This window comes from Maniola jurtina, chromosome 24 (assembly GCF_905333055.1).
Source record: "Maniola jurtina chromosome 24, ilManJurt1.1, whole genome shotgun sequence".
In the NCBI taxonomy this organism is placed as follows: domain Eukaryota; kingdom Metazoa; phylum Arthropoda; class Insecta; order Lepidoptera; family Nymphalidae; genus Maniola; species Maniola jurtina.
In genome coordinates, this window is record NC_060052.1 from 3459655 (window position 1) to 3481051 (window position 21397).

The window sequence follows — 21397 nt, forward strand, 5'->3', positions numbered from 1 at the left end:
CACACTACTTTTTGACCCCCGACCCAAAAAGAGGGGTGTTATAAGTTTGACGTGTGTATCTGTGTATCTGTCTGTGGCATCGTAACTCCTAAGCTAATGAACCGATTTTAAATTAATTTTTTTTTTGTTTGAAAAGTGGCTTGATCGAGAGTATTCTTAACTATAATCCAAGAAATCGGTTCAGCCGTTTGAAAGTTAGCTCTTTTCTAGTTACAACCTTCACTTGTCGGGGGCATACGAACTTAATAGAATTTTGTTCCCACTTGCCCCTAATGGATTAAGAACCAGCACGTGCCAGACCTTCGTTATTTTATAAAAGCTGAAAGTTTCTCTGCGTATTGTCCCCAACACAGGGAGGAACGATCAGCGACTATGAAGTTTGGATCATGGTGGCTTTGGGAGATAACAGGTAATAAAGTTGTACAAAATCGTGGCAACCCCCTGTCAGACACCGATAAACTTTTTAACTCACCTCTAAATTTTCAGATTTTCGTGTGTTTTATTGAATAATAATTATATATTAAGTGAAGGTTATACAGTAACTAGAAAAGAGCGGATACTTTTACTAGAAAAGAGCGGATACTTTTAAACGGCTGAACCAATTTTTTTAGATTATAGCTAAGAACACTCTCGATCAAGCCACCTTTCCAACAAAAAAAACTAAATTAAAATCGGTTCATTCGTTTAGGCGCTACGATGCCACAGACAGATACACAGATACACAGATACACAGATACACAGACACACAGATACACAGATACACAGAAACACAGATACACAGATACACACGTCAAACTTATAACACCCCTCTTTTTGGGTCGGGGGTTAAAAATATCACTTGTTTTGACAGTAAGCTTTTTATTATTTTCTTCTTATAGTAAGATCTGTTGGTTTGATGAAGTTTCGAAGTCTTGTTTTTGCGTCAAATCACTGTGATAGGTCAACAGCTACTTTTCAAAAAAAAAAAATTAAAACTTCAATCAATCGGGTTTAACAACGTGGGTGACAGTTTTTCAATTAACAGTGAAATGTGAGTTTTCAACGTCATTCAATAACCTATTCAATAGGTTCAAAGGGTCCAAACCTATATTGCATAGGTTATTGAAACATTTTTTGTGCGATAGGTGACACATCAATCAATTCTGAAAATTCGTGGCTACATAATATTTTTTTTTGGAAACTGTACTTAGGTATTTAACTAAAATGGTTGTAACATACACGTGGATAAACGGGCAGATTAGAGGAAACCTAGGGTTTCTGGACATACCTAATACGGTGCCCCCGTCTAAGGTAGAGAATGAGTATAGTCCGTGACTTCGTCTCTTCTCAGACTTGGGCGCGTTTGGAACCCTCGTAGCTTTAGTTTTAAGATACGTAAATAATTATCACCACTATATCGTACGAATTTAACAATTTCGACCATCAAAAGGAGTACAATTGTACCTACTTCGAATAAAAGATTTTGACTTTGACTTCGTCTATGGTAGTAGACGTAGACAAAGTCGCGGACATAAGCTAGTCCATAATAATACAGTGAACGGGGAACTCAGAACTCTGAACGCAAAACTCTACAACTCTGGCAGTGGAATCGAGGCCTAACGTAAACGCAAACTATTCAACGTAAGAACAACATTCAATAAAGTAGTTTAAGGGTCATAAATCGTCAACTATTTACATAGACCCTAGTCAAAGTATGTATATTGGAAAAGTTGAAAGGGACAACCACTCATGGCAAATAGACCTAAATAAATATTTGAAAAAAAAAACTTTTGCCCATACCCCTGTCTCTATGAACATTTTCGGTAGTTGTAATACTTACCTACCGAAGATTATCTGCCGATAGATGAAAATTTCACGTTACTGTCTTACTTTCATCTTAGACTGCATCAGCGGTTACCACTAGCCTCCAAGTGGACGTAGTAGTCAACGGCTCTCATATCGGAATTAAAAAACCGGCCAAGTGCGACACAGATTCGCGCACCGAGGGTTCCGCACTCGGGTATTTTTTCCGACATTTCGCACGATAACTCAAAAACTATTATGCATAAAAAAATGTGTTTTACAATGTAGAGTAGTAAATTTTTTTTTGGTTTTCGGATTCTTCCCCATAATATGTGTGCTATAAGACTTACCTACCTGCCTAATCATTCTGTGTCAAAGGGAAGTACGGTATAGGTTTCTTGACAGACACGACAGATAGACAGACAGACAGATGACGAAATGATCCTATCAGGGTTTTTCCCTGTTAAGGTACGGAACCCTAAAAATATCATAACTATTCGTACTTCAATCACGTTTTCTTATTATATACTTAGTTTAAAATGTTTCATGAATAACATAATAATTTGCTCTGTTGTCTCACTCGTGGTTTCAGGAGTGCACAATCCGGGAAAAAGGTGCCACCAAAACGCACGCCTTGAATACAAAATAGCTCTATTTGAATAAAAGGTGATCATTTTATTGCTGCATTCAAAATTCCAACACTCAATTTCGCTAAGATAAAGCGTCTGAAACCGCTGAATCGGGGCAATGTTGTACGTTTATACAATTTTCTTTCAGTCGAGTTTCAGACGTGAAAGAGAAAACACGTCTCTTCCAGAGCGAAATCCGTTACGAAACTTAAACCGTACTATGCGCGCTTAATTCAAAACGTGTCCCGACTCCTAATATCAAAATTAAACATTTTTAATTAAATTTTGCTTTCTCTGACCGTGGATAAGTGGATTCTTATTATTTGTTTCTTTATTTCTGTTTTCGTTATAAAGTGCACAAACAAAATAGGTGAAATAAGTAACATTTACAGTAATTATGGGAAGTGGTCAAAAAGGCCCGTATGCAGTGGTCAAAATATAAACTGGACGCTATGTTATTACCATATAAAGAGGATTGTAACCGTCCCAATGCCGTTTTATGATGATATGGTAAGTATAGTTTTTTTTTTTAATTAAAAATATTACAATAAAACTTAAATTCTTATCCTTAAACCTTATCTAATTGATGTACAATTCATGCCCGCCAAGAATACTGACTGCATTCCCGCGTTTGACAGCCAGGCTGATCCTTTGCGCAAAAATGAGCCAGTCACCAAATACTATATAGGTATAGTCATCAAATGAGGCTATTAATCGCGATGAAATGTCTCTTAATTTTGTTCTATCACTAAGGCTCCATGGCCACAGCCACGAACGGCAAAGTTTTGTGGTAGTTTATGAGTTTTCCTAACAGACCTACTTCCCAGCGCTTTGTAGGTATACAACCTTAGTTAGGTTTTCATATGAAAATTAATTCATCAAACTCAATGCAATTTGGTAAACATGTTCTGCAAACAAATATATCGGTCTGTGATTCGCCAGATTTCCATAAAAATGTGCATCCAGTTTTTAAAATTACTGTGCCTCAACGATTTATATATGCAACGTATAAATTGATTTGTTTCTAGAAATATCTACATGATTGATTAGTTAATAAATTCAAATGAGAACCAATGAACATGCTTGGAGCACTCTACGAATAAACTCTTCCTAATTAATGTGTATACATATATGCAAAATGTCAAAACAGCACCCTTCTGTTCCCTCTAAGCCTCTAATGGGGTTATTCAAGGGGTGGATTGTTATAATTTCTCGAAACTGGTTTTATATATCAATGAAGGACAACATACTTTATAGCTTTATTACTACCGTATTATATTATTTTATAGCTTTATTAATAATACACAAGTTAGTCTTAAAATACTTTTTCTAATTACGAATAGGTTTTTTTATAAGCTTTAGTGTGAGGCCCTGCCCCTCTGAAAACTGTGTTTCAGGAGGCAGTGTACTTAAATAGAAGCCAAAAAATATAATTTAATACAAAATACAGTTGAAATCATTTCGCTTAATAACTCAAAATTTAAAAACCCCCGACACAAAAACCCTCTATAAGAAAACTAGAAAAGAGCTGATAACTTTCAAACGGCTGAACGGATTTTCTTAGCTTAGAATATTCTCGATCAAGCTACCTTTCAAACAAAAAAAACTAAATTAAAATCGGTTCATTCGTTTAGCAGCTACGATGCCACATACAGATAGATACACACGTCAATCTTATAACATCCCTCTTTTTGGGTCGGGGTTTAAAAAATATATCATAAGATTTGCTTCTACCAATTTTGGTTTCATGTAATTTTGAGCATTTTCTATATAATCGTCCGAAATAATAATTTTCACGCAGTATATTATTATTGGATTAAGAGACAGTGAGGGCCAGACCTTCGCTATTTTATAAAAGCTGAAAGCTTCTGTGTGCCCCCAACATAGGGAATAATAATCACCTTTCACGGGTCCTTTTTCGTTTACGCATTACTAGCTGATGCCCGCGACTTCGTTCGCGTGGATGTAGGTTTTTTTAAAAAATCCCGGGAACTCTTTGATTTTCCGGGATAAAAAGTAGCCTATGTGCTAATCCAGGGTATAATTTATCTCCATTCTGAATTTCAGCCCAATCCGTCCAGTAGTTTTTGCGTGAAGGAGTAACAAACATACACACACACACACACACACACACACACACAAACTTTCGCCTATATAATATTAAGTGTGATAATACCCGAGATTTGAATCGATGTAAATGCAACACCTCTCTAAATACGAATCCATGTTTCACTTATCTAGATAGGTAATTTGTTTCAATGGCTTTGATTAGATAAAGTTTTAAGACCTGTTAAGACGCTATCGGCCTGATAGTTCACATGCATGGAGACGGCATGCCAATAACCAGGCATTATTTTTAGGTAGTATAGGCCGGAAAGTCCTTGAGTGGAGACCGCGTTTAAGCAAGCGTAGTGTGGGACGCCCTCCAGCCGATGGACCGCACGAGGAAGGCTGAGGACCGGGTGTGGTGGCGCTCTATACGTCCACAGGCTGATGATGATGACGATGATGATTTTTAGGGATACGTATCTCCAGAGAAAAAAAGGATCTATTACCATTAAAGGATCACTTCTCTTTGTCAAGATCCGTCAAGTTTTTCAAGATCTATAGGGTACTTTCCGTGGATCTAGATTTTGAAATTTGGCAGGCAGCAATATCTTATAGCATAAGTAAATGGAATATCCGAAAACCACGAATTCGTGGTTACGTCACACAAAAAATAAAAGTGCTGGTTTTCAACATATTGTACCTACATTTTATTGAATAAATCATTCATTCAAAGTGTTATTAACCCAGCGTGTGTGACGCCGACTCGCACTTGACTGGTTATTAATTTCCTCTATCTTTTTCTTTCCTTCTTATTTTTTTTTTTTCTCCGCGTATACATTTTTAGCATAATCTGCCATCTTTAAACTAAATACCATTTAGTTAACCCTCCACGAGCCGTGGGCCCTGGCGGCTCTTTGACTACCATAATGGCATTGTCAAAGAAGAGGGTCCAACAGTTTTCGTCTTTGACGAGCTCACTATACAGCTTGAGATAGCTATTTATATATATAATCTGTCTGCCTGCCAGTCCGTCCGTCCGTCCGTCCATCCATCTGCTGAACAGATTTTTATCAAACGTAGGACCCTCTCGAATGAATACGCTTTCATTAAAAATCCATTCAGATCACTCCATCTGTTTGTGGAATACGATGCCACAGACAAACAGACAAAGCCGTTAAACTTATTTATAATACCCCTCTTTAAACGTTGAAGGTTAACAAGTTTTGAAAAAACTTTTTTACATTAGATATTATTTGAATAAGACTTATTTTCGTTTTCATTCATTATAAGGACAGTATAGTTTGTAGCTCATTACAAAATTCAAAATTCAAAGAATTACGTATAATTGCAATTCAAGAGAGGTCTCTCCGTCACTCGCTCCATACAAACGTAGTTCCAATTGCATTTGTATATTAAGCAACCAAAGTCCATGCAGACATATTCTAGAAACTAATATCTATGCCTAATGACCGATTTTCTTAGATATAATCCAAGAAAATCGGTTCAGTCGTTTGAAAGTTATCAGCTCTTTTCTAGTTACTGTAACCTTCACTTGTCGGGGATGTTAATTATTTATACTTGTATACGCCACGTATAAACGTAACTTATCATGGCATAATATCATTGATATTATATAATATTATTATTGCAAAATTTACAAAAAACTGGTACAAAACGTCATACATACGTAATCATAGTTTTTATTTACTTCAATATCCTATACCATTTTTGGTGTACATATTGTGTATTTTAATAATTTGCATGAGGTTAAGAAGTTTTTACGCAAACATTGTACGTCAGTCCTAATCAGTTAATAATTGCCGGAATATTTAAAAATATAAGATCAGAATTATTAAATAATATTACTTGCTATCTTTTGATAGCAAGTGCAACACGTGATATTATTAAAACACTAGCGAATTAAGAACACAACAAGTGTAAATTAAAAATTTATAACACCCCGACAATTAGTGAAGGTTACAGCAACTAGAAAAGAGCTGATAACTTTCAAACGGCTGAACCGATTTTCTTGGAATATAGCTAAGAACACTCTCGATCAAGCCACCTTTCAAACAAAAGAAACTAAATTAAAATCGGTTCATTAATTTAGGAGCTACGATGCCACAGACAGACACACAGATACGCACGTCAAACTTATAACACCCCTCTTTTTGGGTCGGGGGTTAAAAACAAGACAAAATTAATGTGTCCAAGCCTAGGTGTTATAGAATGACACTGCTATTTAAAGCGACGTCTGTATGGCATAACTGTAATTAAATTATTAATATGCGTGATATTATACTGCATACAATTGTCTATTGAATAAACGATTTAACAAGGACGTTTTAATGAAGTAGCCAAGAAGGCGCCCAGTATAAGGAGCGTGATAACGAGTTGTATGACGCCAAGCACTTGTGTTGTGAAGTTCACTAGCTTTATACTGTGTCTTGTCACGTGAATCACTTCCATTTGAGCAACCAGAGACAATCATCCATCAGCCTGTATGCGTCCACTGCTGGACATAGGCCTTTCCAAGAGCGCGCCACCAAACACTGTCCTCCGCCTTCCTCATCCACCCGCTCCCCGCCACCTTCTTCAGGTCATCGGTCCAGCGGCCGGGACCGGTCAACCAGAGACAAAAAGGAAGATTATTGCTGAAGTGGCAATGGGCAGGGACATTATGGTATCCCAGGGTGCTAGAACGGCGATCTCGTACCGTAAAACGGAGCGCATCGTTGGAAGACCTCCCATTACGCGGTCAGACGACAGCAAACGAGTTGCAGGGAGCCGCTGGATTCAGGCGGCGCATGATCGTATCTTGTAGAAGTCCCTATATGAAACCTATATCCTGCGTTGGACATCTTGGGATCGACCCATCGCCGGCCCACTACGCACAGGTCTCCTCTCGGGATGAGAATGACTAAGGCAATAGTCCGCCACAGGCCAAATGCAGATTGGCAAACTTTGGTGGTGGTTTAGTTTGAGATCATTATGGATACTACTCTCAGGCATGCACGTTTTCTGACGATGTTTTCCTTCACCGTTAGAGCAAGTGATATTTAATTTTATTTTTAATGTAAACCCGTCGCACTATATAATATGTGTAAGTACGTAAATAAGTGGGTATAATATTTTGAATTCCAAGTCACGAGCTTCTTTTATTATAATGAAAGTACAATAGGTACCTGTTCGATAATACCTTTTAGATTGGCCTCATTGTGAAAGCATTTTAGGTATTAAAGTGAGAGAATTTTGATTGCCTCGTTACTGGCCGAATATTGGCACAAAATATCATAAAAAGTTTTATTATTCTTATGCATATTAACTTTTAAATATAAAGAACCGGCCAAGTGCGAGTCTGACTCGTACACGTAGGATTTCGTAACGCGTCGTACAAGAAATTGTTTTTAGGGTCCGTACCTCAGAAGGAAAAACTGAACCCTTATAGGATCACTTTGTTGTCTGTCTGTCAAGAAACCTATAGGGTACTTCCCGTTGACCTACAATCATGAAATTTGGTAGGTAGATAGGTCTTATAGCACAAGTACAGGAATAAATATGAAAACCGCGTTTGTGGTTACAACATTTAAAAAAAGTGTTTCAATTTTCAAAAGATAACTGTACCAAGTGGGGTATCATATGAAAGGGCTTTACCTGTACATCCTAAAACAGATTTTTATTTATTTTTATGTATAATAGTTTTTGATTTATCGTGCAAAATGTTGGAAAAAATACCCGAGTACGGAACCCTCAGTGCGCGAGTCTGACTCGCACTTGTCTGGTTTTCTTTTGCGATGTAACCACGAATTTACGGTTTTCAGGTGATCCTCCTGCTCGTTTGCTCGCTATTTTTATTTTTGAAAAAGTTATCGTTACTCTGCATGCCTTGTATTGTAAATTGAACACTTGAAAAGGGCAACCGCCGAGTTTCTTGCTGGTTCTTCTCGGTAGGAACGGCATTCCGAACCAGTGGTAAATTATTTTGACGATCCAAAAGCACTTGCAAAAAGTTAACTTGAATAAAAATGTATTCTATTCTATTCTTGAATAAATAATGATTAAACATTTTTGAAATATGCTATTATGCAAATAATGTTATTGTAAGTTAATACAATTTTCGGCGTCAGACTAAAAGGGTTGAAGGTTTTTAAATGATATTCAAGCAAAAAGCCAATTTCACTTCAAAGTGGAATATTTGAAATACAATTTCGTTAGCTAAATCGAAGTCTTTGAAGACTTGAATTGATTACCAATAAATAACACAGTTTACCTGAATTGGAAACTGAGTAACATGTTTTTTTTTGTTCATATACAAGTTAACCCTTGACTGCAATCTCACCTGGTGGTATGTGATGATGCAGATGGAAGCGGACAATACCTGGAAGGGGTATGGCAGTTTTTAGGGTTCCATACCTCAAAAGGAAAAATGAAACCCTTATAGGATAACTTTGTCTGTCTGTCTGTCAAGAAACCTATAGTTCCCGTTAACCTAAAATCATGAAATTTGGTAGGTAGGTAGGTCATATAGCACAAGTAAAGGTATGATGCTGTGACCATGGCTGTGAAACCAAAGGCTTCTTTCTACTTTCTACAAAGCATAACGCTAAATCGCCTTGCAGCACGACTTTTCCGGTAGGGTGGTAACTAGCCTCGCCCGAAACCTCCCACCAGACCAGATCAGAGAAAAGTCCCCTTCCGGAAATCGAACCCGGGACATCCCACTAATAAGCAACGGATCAGCATGATTTTTACATGGATACAGATAAAGATCCCATGGGATTTCAGATAGCTAAATCCACGCGGACGAAGTCGCGGGCACCAGCTAGTAAAATAACGAAATTTGGCACGTGCTCAATTTTTTTACAAATCTAATCTTATACTTCTAGTCACATATCAGAGGAAATCATAATCAAGCGAGAAATGTGCCTAATCTATGATAAGAAATGGCACAAAGAAATCACGAGGTTGATTTATAGTGATAAAAAATTGCAATGGTTTACGGTGATTGAACTGAATAACTGTGTAGGATAATTCACTCTGGCAATGCTGGGTCTGATAAGTGAGAGAACCCGAGTTCGATTCACTATAGGAGTAATTTGAGAATTTATCCATCCATACTTAGTATCCGTACTAATTAATCCATACTAATATTATAAATGCGAAAGTGTGTCTGTCTGTCTGCTACTTTTTCACGGCCCAACAGTGTAACCAATTCTTATGAAATTTAGTACAGGGTTAGCCTATATCCCGGGGTCGGACATAGGCTACTTTTATCCCGGAAAATCAAAGAGTTCCCGCGGGATTCCTAAAGATCCATCCACTTAACCGATTTGTATGAAATTTGGTACCGAAGTAGCTTGTGTCCCTGTAATCGAAATAGGCAAATTTTTACCCCGGAAAATCAAACATTTCCCACGGGATCTTTAAAAACCTAAATCCAAGCGGACGAAGTCGCGGGCATGCTCTAGTTAGGTATAAATTCAAGAGTGTGGCTGTTTGTCTGTCTGCTAGCTTTTTACGACCCAACCATTCGACTGATATTGATGGGTACAGAGTTCGATTACATCCCGGGGACGGACATGGGCTGCTTGTTATCCCGGCAAATCAAGCGGTTCCCATGGGATTTTCAAAAACTCAAAATTCAAGCGGACGAAGTCGTGCGCATCATTTAAGTAGTAAGTATTATAAATGCGAAAGTATGTTAGTATATTAATTGGTACCTTTTCCCGACCGACTTTTTTCATCGATATTGATGAAACATACAAAGATTGCTTGCATACAGGATACGGACATTATTAGGCTACTTTTTGAATCCCAAAAAATCAAAGAGTTTTCACGGGGTTCAAAACAAATGCAAGTCAGACTCGCGCACTGAGGGTTCCGTACTCGGGTAATTTTTTCCAACATTTGCACGATAAATCAAAAACGATAAATAAAAATAAATAAAAATCTATTTTAGGATGTACAGGTAAAGCCCTTTCATATGATACCCCACTTGGTATAGTTATCTTATTTTGAAAATTGAAAAATATTTTTTTTTTTTTTTAAATGATGTAACCACAAATTCGCGGTTTTCAGATTTATTCCTGTACTTGTGCTATAAGACCTACCTACCTACCAAACATGATTCTAGGTCAACGGGAAGTACCCTATTGGTTTCTTGACAGACACGACGGACAGACAGACAGACAGACAACAAAGTGACCCTATAAGGGTTCGGTTTTTCCTTTTGAGGTACAGAACCCTAAAAATTAAATCCACGCGGTCTAAGTCGCGGGTTACAGTTATATACAAAATAAATTAGGCAAAGCCATTGAAAAGACTAGGTATCTGGTATACATTGCGATATCAATATTTGCGTTTTGTAATAAAAACGGATAAAAACAGTGTGTGCGGTCCGATAACGTCCCAGCTGTACTTAGATAACTCGCAGCTATAACCACCCACACCGTCTCCAAATCTGCATCCGTTGTTTTTTTTTTTTCTCTCTTGTCTGGCTTTACACTGATTAGCCAATGTCAAATTTGTAGTTATAGTTATTTACAAGTTAGGGAAACTATATGTAAAAGTATGGACTTCGTCTGTGCCGGCGCCCGCCGACATATATACGCGGCGCCACCAATAAACACCAGCAGAAAACAAAAACCAACCACTTCTAACAAAAAACACTCCAAAAAGGCACAACACGCGCGCCAGCAATCGCCACCACAGACGAAGTCCCCATCCGTTGTTTATAATGATAATTCTTTTTAACCCCCGACCCAAAAAGAGGGGTGTTATAAATTTGACTTGTGTATCTGTCAGTGGCATCGTAGCTCCTAAAGTAATGAACCGATTTTAATTTTGTTTTTTTTTTTGTTTAAAAAATGGCTTGATCGAGAGTGTGCTTAGCTATTAAACAAGGTATCTTTAAAACAAGAGAGAATAGGCACCTTCTAGGTAAACGCGTCCCATCTTAGACCACATCATCACTTTCCATGAGGGTTGATTGTGGTCAAGTGCTTACCTATAGTGAATAAAAAAAAAAAAACAAGAAAATCGGTTCAGCCGTTTGAAAGTTATCAGCTCTTTTCTAGTTACTATAACCTTCACTTGTCGGGGGTGTCATAAATTTTTAATTTACACTTGTTATCTTAATTTACTTTGCATTTCTCATTCTGAGAGGAGATTGGTGCTCAGTAGTGGATGGATTGAGATGAAGAGTCATCGTATATCGGTTGAAACGATGAACACATTAAATGATTTTCCCTTTTCTTATCAGTCAATTGTCAGCCTATTTTGAGGCAGAGGCAGTTTTCAACAAAGTATCGTATTACGAGTACATTTCAAGTCCTATTCCCTTTGTTCTCGTTTGACGTTTAATCTCATTGTTTCAAGCGGAATTCTTCAACGGCTAAGTTAAAGCCTGTACAAACACGAAGCGGGAGTGTTACAACTAGGCCACACGAGGGATGTATGGCCTAGTTGAGACAACGGATATCAATCGATTGCGATTGTTAAGCAACGTTGATCCAAGTCTGTAACTGGATGGGCGACCGACTTTGGAGATCCAAATTTGGCCTTTTCATTTCCTCCATGCCTCGGAGACACGTTAAGCCGTCGGTTTCGGTTATTATTACTAACATCTGATTATAATAATTGTAAAACCTAGGAAACGAAATTTCATTCTCTTAGTAAGTTACATGCGGAAGGATCTGGGAACCCACCGGATTATTATCCCAAGAGAACTCCTGCCGTTATGTGATTAATAGAATGGAATACGACTGTAATGAAAGAAAAGACACGAAGCGGGACGGCAGACGTTCCTAGTTAATTAGAACAAGCTATACAGTTGGTTTCAGGACTTTCAGCATAGAATACATAGTACCTTCCAGATACAGAAGGATCGCTCCGCAAAGTCATTAAATAGTGACTCTTTTACGACCCAATAAATAAAGTGTCACTCAACTCGCACAGCTCTGCGGTTAACAGTTTAATAAACGCCTTTCTTTCTAAAGTGACTCTTATCCTTTATTTCTCTCGGCTCACAAGGGAATATTTTTCTTTTTAATAATAATAATGGGTATAATTAGTACACGGACATGCATTCAATATTTAGTTCTACCGCACTGCTTCCGTCACGTCGCGTCGCGTTGTGTCTGTCCAAGCCTTTATTCTTGATAGCATCTTTTGTTAAAGAGTACCTCATCAAGACAATACAGTTGTATTGTTATTAGACAGTCCTTCAATTCATAAAGAAAAACAATTCTTCTTGAAATTTTATTGGTCCCGTATTATCTTGGGAAAGTCAATATCTCTTGCATTCCTTTTTATTGAGGATCCTAATTTTCTGATTAATTCATACTTTCATACTAATATTTTAATGCAAAATTATGTCTGTTTGTCTGTCTGTCTGCTGGTCCATCTGTTTACTCGATTTTGACATTTGGACAGAGATAGCTGGCTCTCAGGGAAGGACATAGGCTACTTTTTGTCCGGAAAATATGAGTAACCACAGGATAAAAAATAGATATTTTTTTTTTAATTTTTGGAAGGCAGTTTTAATTAAAAAGGCCATTCCGATCCAGTGTTAGTTTCCAAGGTCTTGATAGAGTTCATTTGAATAAAAAAATCTTTCTTTTCTATTTCTATTTTGCCCTATCATGAAGCTTTTTCACAAAGCAAGGACCAAGCTTTTGAAATTTCAACGTAAATATTTTTGTCTTTGATATTCAAAGGTTCCATAAATATTTTTCTTCGGTTTGGATAAATTGTTTGTGAAAAATTTTTACCATTAAAAAAGCGTAGCACAGAAAAGACTGTTTTTCTCAGTTCTTTACTTTTCAGGGTTTATACTTTTATGGTTTTGTTTAGTCCGTCTGTCCGTCCGTATCAAAGCCATTTTCAAGCCGAGCAAGTGCGAGTCGGACTTTCACTCACGATCAAGCCACCTTTCAAACAAAAACACTAAATTAAAATCGGTTCATTAGTTTAGGCGCTACGATGCCACAGCCAGATACATAGATACACACGTCAAACTTATAACACCCGCCTTTTTGGGTCGGGAGTTAAAAATACTGTCATTTTGTAGTAAAATCGCGCTAGATGTGATCCTGGTTTTATTCGTTTCAAGTGTAACATCAATATTTTAAATAGTACAGTACCTACGCTTACTGAGAATTCATACTATTATAAGAACAAAGGCTTTTTTTATTACTCCGCTAAACTAATAAGTTGTAATTAAGCTCCCGAACGCGATGTTCTTTTTTGTAGAAATTTTCCGAGATTTTTTTATACGATATAAGATATATACATAATACTAGCATATTCCTTACTAATATTAATATTATAAATGCGAAAGTGTTTCTGTCTGTCTGTCTGCTACCTTTTCACGGGCCAACACAGTTTAACCGATTCTGACGAAATTAGGTACACGGTTAGCTTATATCCCGGGGAAGGACATAGGCTATATTGATCCCGGAAAATCAAAGAGTTCCCGCGGGATTCTTAAAGGTCCATACGCTTAACCGATTCATGGTACACAGGTAGCTTGCATCCCGGAAATTGACATGGGTAACTTTTTATCCCAGAAAATCAAAGAATTCCCACGGGGTTTAAAAAAACCTAAATCCAGGTGGACGAAGTCGCGGGCGTTATCTAGTACTTAATAAAACTTTAATAGTAGCAGCACTCAGTCTGTGGTTACTTTATTCGTGTTACTCGTGCGTAACATGTATTACCAAGCCTACCTTGCATATCAAATCGAATTGAATGCTGAAATGTTCATTACATAAACTTCAAAGAGCCTATGCGGGTATTCACACAATCTCACAAAAGGTTTCGTCGAACTTACGGAAGCTTTTAGATTAGCGTAGCCATATTTACCTGAGATCCAGTTAAGACACTGATGAAGAGATATTTTTTTAGGTGAAATAAAAGAAAAACTGATGAACAAAGTTATTATAATCATTTAGTATAAAATAGAATAAGTAGGTATATAAATATTTTTTATTCCAATAAACTGTTACAAGTGCTTATGAATCGCCTAGTGCATCTACCACTGGTTCAGAATGCCTTTCTTACCAAGAAGAACCAGCAAGAAACTCAGCAGTTGCCCTTATCAAGATTTGATTAAAATATTTTTAACGTGAGATACAATCATTGTTTTTGTCTGTTTGCATTTTTTTTATTCTAAAAAATATTTATTTGTCTGTTATTATTAATATTTTTCCGCTGATTTCATCTGGGACAATAATTGTCGATTGTTTATCACGAATTTATAAAATTCTTAACAATTTGGGTTAAAACGAATGTTACATTAAATATAATATGATAAAAATAATTTATACGTCCATGTTGTAGGGGTTGTAGGATAAGTTTTTGTGTTAGCCAGAACTTTGATAAATTAATGATCTGAGAATGAGGGTGAGAAACGTCATCTAGTGTCAACACGTGGCGACCGCCACAACATGTCCTGATGCTTAGGGACGCATGGCAACCCTATTTAGATTTCCGTTTATTTATGTACGTTGAACAAAGTAAATAAACATTTTAGTTTTGCCAGTCGCTTATCGGTTAAACAGGATCAATTTGAGGCTTTGAGGTAAAAATAGCTGAATCTTTTATGGGGACCTTTTTTTCGAACCGCAAAGCATCGTAAAGCACGGCTTTTTATTAGAGGTCTGTAATAAAACAAGGGATTCGTATATGTATAATCTAAGTATATAAAAGGAAAAGCCGACTGACTAACTGACTGACTTATCTATCAACGCACAGCTCAAAAAACTGTACGGATTGGGCTGAAATTTGGCATGCAAATGCAGATGCTATTATGACGTAGACATACGCCGAAGAAAGGATTTCGAAAATTCAATTCCTGTAAAATAAGGGGTTTAAATTTGTATATGCCACGTGGACGAGGTCGTGAGCATAAGCTAAGATAAAACCCGCGACTTCGTCCGCGTAAGCTTCGGTTTTTTAATTTCCATGGAAACTCTTTGATTTTCTGCCATTAAAGGTATGTTTTTGGCTTCCGTCTTGATAGCGATTGATAGGTAGAGTAATAGCTTGGTCCTAAGACGTCTCCGAAATTTCTGTATGAAATAGCTGATTATCTATGTGATTTTCGTGGATAAAAATAGGCATTCTATGTACTACGACTTACCATCAAGTCCTAGGTAGTTTATTCTACTACTTAACGTCCTATGTTATATATGTATTTAGCTAGGTCCCATTTTATAAAATTTGGATTTTCACATTTTGCAAACAAAATGAAGGGATTTACGTATATTAACCCTGTTGCTCCTTTAATTAAGGGTGTTCGTAATTAAGGGGTTAATTAAACCCTTTGTAGGATTTAACAAAGCTCGACCGCGCAGAACGAAATCTGACAAATGCCACAGCTGAAACGTAATCATGAAAATTATTGCTCTCGTCTCAACACACGCGCAGTACCTTATTAGTGGCAATTCTTTGTGATGTGGATGTAAATAAACGCTTGTATAACAGTCAATCTTGATCGAAATATCTTGACTGACGATCGAGTGATTGCTAACACGACAGCAACAACAAGTACCTACAAACGAAGATCCATACTTATTAATATTATAAATGCGAAAGTGTGTCTGTCTGTCTGTCTTTCTGTCTGTCTGCTACCTTTTCACGACCCAAGAGTTTAACCGATTCTGACGAAATGGCACATGGTTAGCTTATATCCCGGGGACGGACATAGGCTACTTTTTATCTCGGAAAATCAAAACGTTCCCACGGGATTCCCAAAAACCCATCCGCTTAAGCGACTTGTATGAAATTTGGTACCGACCGAGATAGCTTGCGTCCCTGTTATTGACCTATGCAAACTTTTTATCCCGAAAAATCAAACAGTTCCCACGGGATCTTTAAAAACCTATATCCACGCGGACGAAGTCGCGGGCATCATCACTTTCCATCAGGTGTGATTGTGGTCAAGCGCTTGCCTGTAATGATTTTTTTTTAAGTATTTTGATGGCCGAAATGTAAAATCTCATACAACTACACAGATTTCAGCATTCATTGAAATCGTCGGCAAACATTTCCAAGTACCCGACACCACACATTAACGTTCAACGCATACATTATTTCAAACATTCGACGCAATTTATGGCACTTTTTCGGAAACCAGAACGCGTGCCGTGGAATGTACTGCTAATGTGTTATTGGGCCGGATCTGTATCTCGAGTATATTCTGTTTATTAACACTTTTTAGGGTTCCGTACCTCAAAAGGAAAAACGGAACCCTTAGAGGAACACTTGTTGTTTGCCCGTCCGTCGTGTCTGTCAAGAAAACCTATAGGGTACTTTCGTTGACCTAGGATCATGAAATTTGGCAGGTAGGTAGCTCTTATAGCGCAAATAAACGAATAAATCCGAAAACCGTGAATTTGTGGTTACATCATTAAAAAAAATTAAAATTTGTTTTAATTTTCATAGTATGATTACTATACCAAGTGGGGTATCATATGAAAGGGATTTACCTGTACATTCTAAAACAGATTTCTATTTATTTTTATGTATAATAGTTTTTGATTTATCGTGCAAAATGTTCGAAAAAATACCCGAGTAACCTCAGTGCGCGTTGTCTGACCCGCACTAGGCTGGTTTTAGTTTTTGAGTGAAAATATGTGTTTTTGCTGAATCAGCTTTTTGAGTTTTTGCAGGTCATAAAAATCTTTATTGATCTAGATTATCTAAAACGTCTGACTGGTAGAGTAACGTACCATGTAGGCAGTGACGGATTAACCCTTAATCAAATTAAGCAATTGCCTAGGGCATCACGTCTGAGGGGGCACCAGAAGAAGCACAAAAAAATCTGTCCTTAGGGCATTCACGTTTCACTCTCACGTCACCAAAAACTAAACCAAAAAACTTTTCTAGGACTAATTTGAAAATTCGCGCGTTTTAAGTTGAGACAGAGTCCGATCTAAAATCATAACCCCACTCCCGCTTGCCCACCTGCTGCTCGCTTGTGCATTCGACAATTTGAATGCCCCCGAAAGCCGCAAGGCGCATTTCAATAAATAAATAATTATGCTTTGGTTTTTATTGTTGCCGCACCTACTCCACTTCTAAAGTACGTTACATCTCATCATCTTATTTTACAAAAAAACTAATGTTTTTAGGCGGTAAAGGTTTAATTAAAGAGCGATTCTAGTTGACATACGGATAGGGGGGCCCACAGGCATGGATTGCTTAGGGCATCAAGTATTCTTAATCCGTCACTGCATGTAGGTAATTAAACGTGAAGTAAAATTAAAAGCAAAAACATCTACACACCACGTGCATTCAAGAATAAACATTATAATATGAATTCTACTTATGTGGAACTACAAGATGTTTTGGTTCAAAGGAAATGAACCTTTTCTCAAATCCTTTGACTTGAAAGTTGAGGTAAATACCAGTCTACCTGCTTCTCTATATTTAATTTCATTCAAAGCAAGAGGTATTTATACAAAGACCGCTGTAGTTATTTGGATTCCTTTCCTTTTTAATATTAAATGTCTATTAAACATAGCCTCGCCGTGCTTTTATTTAAATATGATGCCCGCAACTTTGCCCGCGTGGATTTTTTTTTTTTGAAAATCCGGTTGAAACCTTTAAAACCCTCCTTAGGGGGGGGGGGGGGGGGGGGGGGTTTTTTTGAAATTGTGCCCATTGGTTTTCTCTGTTGTGTAGTAGAGAGGACCATCGTGCTAAATTTCAAATTTTTCTAATAGGAACCGTCAACGGGTTTGTCGAACTTTATCTGACGACTTTTGCATCAAAAACCAATGAGGACCATCGTGTACAAAAGATCACTGAATGGGCCTCTTGGCAAATTACTAGAAGACGCCTCATTCAATTAATATAGGATGAATGCGCCATAAGCCATGGAGCACATGTAGAGGCTGGTGGACAGAACAGTCCTCGCGTGCAGATATTACAATGGACCCCCGGTAATCCGGCCCCTGTCTAATCCGGCACCCTCTGTAATCCGACAAGTTTATTTTATTATTGAACTAGCTGATTCCCGCGACTTTGTTAGCGTGGATGTAGGTATTTTAAAAATCCCGTGGGAACACTTTAATTTACCGGGACAAAAAGTAGCCTATGTGCTAATCCAGGGGATAATCTATCTCCATTCTTAATTTCAGCCCAATCCGTTCAGTAGTTTTTGCGTGAAGGAGTAACAAAGATTTACACATACACACAAAATTTACCCTTTATAATATTAGTGTGATGTGATGTGGGTTACTTTTGACATATAGAATATTATCGTTGGATCTTTAATTTGTCGGATTACAAGGTACTCTTTAATAACAAGTGTAAATTAAAAATTTATAACACCCCCGACGATCCAAAGTATTTGAGTTTTCCAAAACATCATTTTCAAATAAATAATTATGTATTTAGGCAACGTCCATCTTGACAGCTTGACATTTGTCTATTGACATAATATTATGAACCTAACGGTTATCTAACCTTCTTTTCTACAAGAAAACTAGAAAAGAGCTGATAACTCTTAAACGGCTGAACCAATTTTTTTAGATTATAGCTAAGAACACTCTCGATCAAGCCACCTTTCAAACAAAAAAAACTAAATTAAAATCGGTTCATTCGTTTAGGCGCTACGATGCCACAGACAGATACACATATACACAGATACACAGATACACAGACACACAGATACACACGTCAAACTTATAACACCCCTCTTTTTGGGTCGGGGGTTAAAAAACGCCGGGGGTCTTAGGCAGTACTTTATAATCCGACAAATTCGATAGTCCGACACTGCCCTGCAAAACGTTTGTCGGATTACCGGGGGTCCACTGTATTATCATTCCACGATAAAATAAAACTAAATTGCACCCATGCGAAGCCGGGGTTGGTCACTAGTATTATAATACAAGCTGAAATTTTAATGGATGTCTCCCCGCCACAAAACGATTTGCCTTCAGTAGTAGTATCGAAGCATAGAGTTAAACTTAAAAAGGTAAAATATTTTTTTATAATTTAAAAAAAAATCATAAACTTGAAAGCGTGAGAAACAATAGTAATTCACTAGACATAACGACAATAGTAGGTACGTACATCCACTCGAATTTTTTAGAGCAAAATAAGCTCTCACGCGAAGTGATACGGCATAAACTAGCCTGCATGCATGCGGTATTACTATAGGTTCGAGGTCTCTTTCGACTTTTGTTTTGCTCGATTGTAAATATGCCATTTTGTAATATTATCATGACAAAGCCATTTCGCTTCGGGAGAGCCACCATTAAAACTTTCAGCGTGTATACATTTTAAACGTTACTTTGTGTTTATCAATCACACATCGATGAACAATTTGAAATTATTTATGAAAAACCGGCCAAGTGCGAGTCACACTCGCGAACTTAGGGTTCCGTACTCGGGTATTTTTTCAACATTATGCACGATAACTCAAAAACATAAACGCATAAAAATAAATAAAAATCTGTTTTACAATGTAAAGGTACAGCCCTTTCATATGATATCCCACTTGGTATAGTTATCTTACTTTGAAAATTGAAACACATTTTAAATTTTTTTAATGATATAACCACAAATTCGCGGTTTTCGGATTTATTCCTGTACTTGTGCTATAAGACCTACCTACCTGCCAAATTTCATGATTCTAGGTCAACGGGAAGTACCCTATAGGTTTCTTGACAGACACGTCGGACAGACGGACAGACAGAAAGACAGACAGACAGACAACAAAGTGATCCTATAAGGGTTCCGCTTTTCCTTTTGAGGTACGGAACCCTAAAAATAACTGACAGAAAATAAACCTGCCTCAATTTCTGTGTTCGTTGTGGCAAAAATATACATAAGGATTTCGTATGTATTTCACACGTTTGTAAATGATCGACGAATTCCTCGCGTTACACCGAAATGTAATTCTGTATTTTTTTTAATATTATTAGGAGCCTCTGTGTAAATATGGTGTCGTCGTCTTCGTCACATCTGAACATCGACAGTTGGGCATAAAATCAGGCCAAGAGTCGTTGAGAATTTTTTTGAGAGACACTCTCAGAAGTAGAGATACATACACAGATTACAGATATACTTTGCAACGCCCTGACGGGGCTTTAGGTTGTAATATTATAATATTTTTATGATGTAAGACATGAATGCAAATCAAGAAAGAATAAAGAGATTTCCACACTTCCCTTCAGTATTTCAATTGCGACTCTTTTGATGGCAAACTGATGACCAACTCGCGTGCCTCAGATGATATGTTGCCTTATATAGTCAAATCAGCAATAAAAAGAGATATGGATTTGACTCATTTTGAAAGACCCTCTTTTTAATAAACCGCTAATAAATAATTTATTTTTAACATAGGCAAAATTCCTTTTATTTTGGCAAGGACTTTTATGGCAAACCTGATAATAGTTTAATAACGTAAACAGTAATCCCAGTAAACACAGATCCATCACTTTGCTATAATATAATTGCTTCAACGTTGTCCTGTCAGACTGCTGAATAAGACGTTACTCAAAACTCTATTCTGTAAAAATTCCTGGAGTAATGTCTGGTAGAGGTGGTGTGGAGTCGAAGTTCTACACTACAGTGTAATAAGCGGCCATCACAGTATATTTTGTACAGATCCATTCTGTGCCTCCTGAACGCAATAATATCGGCATATTGCTTTCTCTGAAAGGTCACGAAAAAAAACCATCTTTTGAGAACGTTGAGTTTGGTTTAATCTTAAGTGTATTTTCAGTAATTGCACAAAACATTCTAATATATTCGAATGAAGATATCTTTCAGCGGGTATTTTTAGGTTTTTGCCTCGTTCAATCTTATTCTCATAATGAAACTTTTCTTTACAAAGCAACATTTTAATCATGGTTCGAAACAACCCGTTTTTGCGCCGAGGGTTAAAGGGAACGTTGAGATGTACCTATTCCTAATTACAT

General features: G+C 37.2%; 1 protein-coding gene across 1 annotated transcript in view; it reads left to right on the forward strand.

Moving 5' to 3' along the window:
- Positions 1–2573: 2573 nt before the first annotated feature.
- The window catches only part of LOC123877553 (neuropeptide F receptor), a 44039-nt gene continuing 25215 nt past the window's right edge, over positions 2574–21397 (forward strand). Inside the window, exon 1 of the mRNA XM_045924369.1 lies at positions 2574–2921. Coding sequence (XP_045780325.1) covers positions 2901–2921 — 21 coding nt within the window. The 5' untranslated portion in view covers positions 2574–2900. The remainder of the gene's footprint in view (positions 2922–21397) is intronic.